The sequence below is a fragment of the Borostomias antarcticus genome (assembly GCF_949987555.1).
Source record: "Borostomias antarcticus genome assembly, chromosome: 16".
Classification (NCBI taxonomy): Eukaryota; Metazoa; Chordata; class Actinopteri; order Stomiiformes; family Stomiidae; genus Borostomias; species Borostomias antarcticus.
Window position 1 is genome coordinate 5,568,714 of NC_140249.1, and position 7,495 is coordinate 5,576,208.

The following is a 7,495-nucleotide window of genomic DNA, read 5'->3' on the forward strand; positions in this document are numbered from 1 at the left end:
TTCACGAACACAGCGCTTCATGAATGAGCCACCTTTAACACTCTAACACTCAGTAGCCTATAGCGCTGTTAGGTCCAGTGTCCTGGATACAGACTAGACATAGTCGTAGACTAACAGTCGATAATCTGAAAATGTACAAAACAAAATGGATTATTAACAGTAAACTGCAATATAGCGCTTATCCAAAGCGCTTCACCCATTCACACACACACACACATTCACACACCAGTGGCGGCAGCTGCCATGCAAGGTGCCAGCCTGCTCATTGGGAGCAGTTTGAGGTTCAGTGTCCTGCCCCAAGGACTCGTGGACACGGGGAGCCGGGATTCGAACCGCCAACCCTGCGGTCGGCGGACGACCCGCTCAACCTCCTGAGCCACAGCCGCCCCTGCTCATTCTTAGCGGCATACCTAACCACCCCTGACGCCCCCCTCCCTCCCCCCCTCCCCCCCTCCCCCCCTCCCCCCCCCCAGGAGAAGCAGTATGCCCATTGGATGGCCGCTTGCCGCCTGGCGTCCAAGGGGAAGACCATGGCCGACAGCTCCTACAACCTGGAGGTGCAGAACATCCTGTCCTTCCTCAAGATGCAGCACATGAACCCCGACCCCCAGGTCATCGAGCCAATCACCACCGACATCAACCCCGAATGTCTGGTCTCCCCCCGCTACCTGAAGAAGTACAAGAACAAGCAGGTGAGAGACGGACGGACAGACGGACAGACGGACAGACGGACAGACAGACAGACAGACAGACAGACAGACAGACAGACGGACAGACGAGACAGCTGGCTGGTTGACTCTCCTTTTACAGGTACCTGAGAGCTGACCAGCTGACCAGCTGTCCTACTGACAGGGACTGACCGACTGTCCTACTGCTGACTACAGCAGGGTTGTGTGTGCGTGACAAGTTCACCCTCGACGGCACCGACCCCAGTACTCTGTGGTGTATCCTGACATAAGGGAAATCATTTTGTCCTCAGTGGGGCGGGGTGGTGTGGAGTTGGGGGGGGGGGGGGTTAGAGGGTAGGGTGTTGAGGTAGAGGTTAGTGTGGGAGGTGAGGGGGGGTTGAGGGTGGTGTGGGAGGTGGGGCGGGGGTGGTGTGGGAGGTGGGGTCGGGGTTGAGGGTGGAGCTTCCTGATGCCGACCAGCTGCGAGTCTCCTGGCATCTGGAACGCTGCCTCCCTTCTGCCCTCCCTCTCCCTCCCTCCCTCCCTCCCTCCCTCCCTCCCTCCCTCCCTCCCTCCCTCCCTCCCCCTCTCCCTCTCTGAGGGGAACCCAGGACAACAGATGACCAGGGCGCTCCACACTCGCGCAACCGGCTAGGGGGGATTCATACACGCCTAACTCTGTCTGTCTCAACCCTGGATGACAGACTCCTCCCTCTGTCTCTGGTCGTAAGACATCAGCGCTGGAGGGAGAGATGAGCCTTGGACTTCCAGACAGAACTTAAACAAGTTATCATTTCGAGAGCCAGCCGCTGACAGACGGGCCTCAATAATGAGTAGTTGTATTAGAGCTACTAAACTCTTATAGCACAGTTTCACTTACATGTAGGTGATGACAGGAAAATAGCATGCTGTACTAAGCAGATTCTCCTGTGCGTGCGTGTGTGTGTGTCGTGTGTGTGTGTGCATGCATGCATGTGTGTACATTAGTCTGAGCAGCACAGGCCTATCAGTATTAGGCTGGAGGTGTGTGCGTGCGTGCGTGCGTGTGTGTGTGCGTGCGTGCGTGCGGGTGTGTGTGTGTGTGAGTGAGCTGTGTTTTGAAGGGGGTCCTCTTCCTCCGTGGGTCTGCTAGTGATTAGACGGCGTAGGAAACGTGGGCCATGGCTCGGGTTCGGTTTGTGATGACTCAGGAGTAGTCTGGGCCCAGGCCGAAAGCAGAGCCTGGTATCCTGTAGATTTGGAAGAGAGAGAGAGAGAGAGACAGACAGAGAGAGAGAGATATTAGGGCAGAGGGAGGGAGAGAGAGACGCAGACAGGAATGAAAAGACAGGAGAGGAGACTGAGAGAAAGAGAGAGATGAGAGATGGGTTTGGCAGGACAGGGAAACTCATCAAACAGGAAATGTCTGGGATGGGATGAACCAACAACAGACACAGGGGTGTGTGTGCTGTACTCTGTGTACAATAGGACAGCTCCACAGGGGGTGGGGGGCGAGGGGGGTTATTCCACTGATGGCTGATGGCTGACAGTTGCTGCCTCAAAACAGGAAAACAAATAAGAAAATATGCTAGTATGTGTGTTTTAACTGAGAGAGGTTGTGGCTCTGAAAGTGGACCCAGTCAGGCGGTCCTTCCCTCTCCCTCTGGTCTGTGGTCTGTTTGTATTCATGACTCTGGGCTGTGGTTCTGGCCCAGCTGCAACTCCAGTCCCAGTCACAACCCCAACTCTCACCCCAACTCTCACCCCAACTCTCACCCCAACTCTCACCCCAACTCCAGTCCCAGTCACAACCCCAACTCTCACCCCAACTCTCACCCCAACTCTCACCCCAACTCCAGTCCCAGTCACAACCCCAACTCTCACCCCAACTCTCACCCCAACTCTCACCCCAACTCTCACCCCAACTCTCACCCCCAACTCTCACCCCGACCCCAACTCCGACCCCAACCCTTAATCCAACCCCAACCCTTTATCCAACCCCAACTCCAATCCCAGTCCAGCTCCAACCCCAACTCTGAACCAGGCCAGCCAGCCAGCAGGGCAGGGCATGTCCCCAGCATGTCCCCAAGGCATGACAAGACTCCTCTGAGACCTAAACCAGGGCACTAGAGGATGTGGTCTGCCGAGGGATGTGTGTGTGTGTGTGTGTGTGTGTGTGTATATATATATGTGTGTGTGTGTGTGTGTGTGTGTGTATGTGTATGTATGCACGCACGCGTGCGTGTGTGTGTGTGTGCGCGTGTGTGTATGTGCGTGTGTGGCGGGCACGTCGCGAAACGAACGCCACCGCCGGGGGAATGCAGAGCGGTCAGAGAGGCTGCTGGGAAAAACCCTCTCCTGTCTGAACCGGGAGAAGCGGCGCTGCCTCCGTCCCGCCCGCCCCCCCCCCCCCCACCCCCCCCCCCCCCGCCCCCCTCCAACTGGACTTCCGCTGCTCAACCCAGTCCCGGCCGGACGTCCGCGATACTAAACCATCCCCAGAGGACGCGTACAGGAATTTTTAGATGGCTGGGAGCGCAGTTAGGATTGGTTCCTAGCCAGGAAGCACAGTTAGGATTGGTTCCTAGCCAAACGCATAAAGTTGTACATAAGAGAGGAACCAAACGGGGCACGATGGGGGGGACAGGCACAATAACAATCAGCGGGGGTTGGTGGACCGGGACCTCTGGGTTTCACCTCCTACTGCTTCCTGTGTGCCGTGCTGTGTGTGCGCCGCCATCTAGTGGACACAGGTGGGAATTGCAGTCTTAGTTGTGTAACGCTGCAACTCGCTCCGTGTACTTCTCTGCAGACGAATTACCTTTTTTCTCCCCACTGTAGATTTCATGTGCCGCAGCTTTGATATTGAATGGAGCGAAGTGGCGAGTGTGAGACATGTTTGTTGTTATGACAGACAGTGTCTGGTGGTGATGATGATGATGATGATGATGATGAAGGTGGTCTAACGTCCTCTGCCTACCTGACAGCCTGGCCTCCACACTGCGGCTGCTCCTGCTGCTTGCTCTCCTCTGTGCGGACTGACCGCTGCATGCCCCTCCGGCTCCGCCCCCCTCCTCCATCTGCCCCCGTTGCCATGACAGCTCACTGCTTGAAATCCGACTTATGATTTGAACTTTTGACCTCTGTTCTCCTCTCGCCACGCCAGTGACCTCACCTGCTTGTTCTTCTTCCTTGTTCCTTCCCTGTTCTTTTCTCTCCTCCTCCACTCCTCTCTCCTCCTCCCCTCCTCCTCCCTTCTCCTCCTCCCCTCCTCCCCTCTTCAGCCGGGGTTCATCCGGGACCTGGTAAGTGAAGATGCGTGTGTGTGTGTGTGCGTGTGTATGCGCGTTGTATGAATGTGTGTGCGTGTGTGTGTGCGTGCGCGTCCATCCTGGTCGTAGCAGAGCTATAGAGGTGACCAGAGTTCTGGAAACGTAACATTTATAAACCTGAGGAGGTTAGCCCGGCAACCCTTCTTTAAAATCGCACCGCCCACTAACATTACTCTCTGAATTCCGGAGTAACGTCAGTGCTGGGATAGAAACTTCCAGATGGGTCTGGAGGCTAGCGAACAGTCTCATGATGCCACATAATCACATTCTGCTGTGGAGACACAATGTTCTTTTTGGAAGAGAGTGTGTCGCCATGGCGGATAGTTTAATGAACTCTGTCTACAGCTCTGTGTCGCCTTGATAGCTGCCTTCACACATGACAGCTAAGACCGTTTTAGGCACTTTTAGAACGTCTGCAGTTCTAGATGGGGCTCTCTGTTCTGCAGCCCAGTGTAAGATTCATCGTTCCAATCCTTAGAACCACACTTTGAGAACTGAGAAGGCAGTTTCAAACAAACGTTGTGTTCTAAAACTGCTTCTACGTGTCTTGGCTGTTGTATGTGAGCCCAGGTTAGATGGACCACTCTACGACATACTGTAGATCTTAGACCTTTAACGCGGTGTCAACACAAACTTTATTGACGGATAAACCCCTTGAAATGAATCGTCTCGTTTTCAAGGGGGTCCTAGAAACGCAAATACAACCGCAGTACAACAGCTCAAAGAGAATGACATACAGAAATACAGTACATACCCACACACTCACAACCCCCTAGTCCACCAGCACCCAACAAACCCCTCAACAGAAATGAAACCCAATCAGAAACAAGAACAAACAAGTTGTTTTCAGATGAACAAATAGTGCTGATCTAAAGAGGGACAGTGAGGAGATGGACGTGGAGTCAGGCAAGCTATTCCAGTCGGATGAACCCTAACTCTAACCCTAACCCTAACCCCGACTTCTTTAGTGATTTTAGGAACAAAGAAAGAGGGGTAGTGAGCATGTCTAAGTGAATATGGGGATATGCATGGAACTAGGTATTGCTTTAAATAACAAAGATAGTTAAGAAAAATACATTTAAAAATAAATTGCAGCCAATGATGATGCTTTCTGGCATTTCGAGATGGCCAGTTAAGCGATTCATACATAAGGCAGTGATGGGTACGATACGGACACCTCCGAATAAATCTACACAGACTGATATATGCTACATTTAGAGAATGAAGATGAGATTCATGCATGTTTTCATATTAGTTTCCCATTTCTCCTTCAACTACTAACACACGTTCAAACGGTCAGATGTGACTGTTGAAACTGGTCTGTAGCGTTTAAAAGTCCTGTTGCTCGGGGAGATGGTTGCGGTAGGTGGGGGATCTGGAGAGATGGGTCTTCACATCTGGGCTGTGCTCATCCTCTGACGCAGGCTGTGGGGCTGGGGTCCTCGCAAGGCAACTTTAGGGCCGTAAAGGAATCCACAAGAATCCACGCACGCATCGACGCCATCTCCCACTGAGGGGTGGGAACCCCCCCCTAGAGGCGGATACTAATCTCAGGCCGTCTGCCCACGAGGACTGTGTTCCATGTGTTCCTCACAGCGGGGAGAGGTCCTCTCTCCACAGAGCGCTTAGTAGAGCAGAACTCTGGTGCCGGCCTCACCCCGGGGGACTCGTGGGGGTCAGGGGTCGAGGGGTCGTGGGGTCTTAGTGAGGTGGCCGAGAGGGAGCGCCGATGTGTGCGTGTGTGTGTCCATCGTTCGAGGAATGTGTTGGGAGGGGAAAAAAGTTGACGCTCGTGTGCGTGTGCGTGTGTGCGTGTGTGTGGTCAGATCTCGGCCCGGATCCTGGAGGCCCACCAGAACGTGGCCCAGATGAGTCTGATCGAGGCCAAGATGCGCTTCATCCAGGCCTGGCAGTCTCTCCCCGAGTTCGGCATCACCCACTTCCTGGCCAAGTCAGTACCCGCCCTCCTCACACACACACACACATCCTTTAAACACACCACTCCTTCATCCTCGTGTGCGTGGGTGCGTGCGTGACCTCCGTTCAGCTGATGTCACATGTGGTAACGCCCGCCCCTCCGCTCATCCGGCTGGTCTGGCCTCGCAGGTTCCGGGGGGAGAAGAGGGAGGAGCTTATCGGCATCACCTACAACCGTCTGATCCGGATGGACGCCAGCACCGGAGACGCCATCAAGACCTGGCGCTTCAGTAACATGAAGCAGTGGAACGTCAACTGGGAGATCAAGATGGTGGGCGCTGCCTCGCACACACGAAATCCAATCCGATCAAACTTTATTTACACGGCGCATTTCATACACCAAGGCAACACGGTGCGCTTTACAGAGAGGGAGGGGGGAGGGGAACACTAGCTATTACAGTACGATACCATGGGGGTCTTCTGGTAGCAGTGGGATATGACAAGTAGTCACTCAAACCCCCCTCCTCCTACTCCTCCTCCTCCTCCTCCGCTCTGTCTAGTATGACCAGGATCATGTCTCTGGTATTTCTCTTTAGCTACTGTTGCACTTTGGCTTTAGCACGAGATTATACAATACGATAGAACTTTATTGTCAGCAATGCTGAAATTGGTCTTGCGACACAGCTCACATATGCAACACATAACAGTACACACATTTGACAAACAAAAAAAAGTACTACATCCATAGACACACACACACACATACATACATACATACATACATACAACATACATACATACATACATACATACATGCATACATACATACATGCATACATGCATACATGCATACATACATACATACATACATACATACATACATACATACATACATACATACATGCATACATGCATACATGCATACATGCATACATGCATACATGCATACATGCATACATACATACATACATAATACATACACTACGCTCTTAGTCACTTGCTTTGTTTGGTTGAAAGGAGATGCACTTGTGAGTTCTGGTGAGTAGTAGGCCTAGTACACAGTTAAATGCAATTATTGTAAGTCTCTTTGGATAAAAGTGTCTGCTAAAGACGCCGAGCACTCGCTGTATGAGCCAGTGAGGTCATGGCGCTTAATGCCCCTCCTCTGTCCCGTTTGCCAGGTGACGGTGGAGTTTGCGGACGAGCCCAGCCTGTCGTTCATCTGTGCCGAGGTGGACTGCAAGGTGGTGCACGAGTTCATCGGCGGCTACATCTTCCTGTCCACGCGCGCCAAGGACCAGAATGAGTCTCTGGACGAGGAGATGTTCTACAAGCTGACCAGCGGCTGGATCTGAGCCGCTGGGGTCACAGGGGTCGCGGTGGGGGGGTTGGTGGGCAGGTGGTGGGAGGGGGTCATAGGTTTATCGGGTTTATTTTCTTCTCCTATTCTTTGGTCTTTTTACTTCTTGGAAACGGCGTGCTGAGGAGTCCAATGCGCCCGCCGCTACAGTCCCTCTCCCAGCTCCTGGCTCGCTGGGCACGGCTGCCTCTTCCTGGAGAGGCGGGGCCTAGAGCTACGTCCATGATTGACAGCCTATC

General features: G+C 53.2%; 1 protein-coding gene across 1 annotated transcript in view; it reads left to right on the top strand.

Moving 5' to 3' along the window:
• fermt2 (FERM domain containing kindlin 2) overlaps positions 1 to 7,262 on the top strand; it is a 48,155-nt gene extending 40,893 nt beyond the window's left edge. Inside the window, exons 12-15 of the mRNA XM_084451116.1 lie at positions 474 to 692; positions 5,806 to 5,930; positions 6,086 to 6,227; positions 7,078 to 7,262. Coding sequence (XP_084307242.1) covers positions 474 to 692; positions 5,806 to 5,930; positions 6,086 to 6,227; positions 7,078 to 7,251 — 660 coding nt within the window. The 3' untranslated portion in view covers positions 7,252 to 7,262. The remainder of the gene's footprint in view (positions 1 to 473; positions 693 to 5,805; positions 5,931 to 6,085; positions 6,228 to 7,077) is intronic.
• The last annotated feature ends 233 nt before the right edge of the window (positions 7,263 to 7,495 follow it).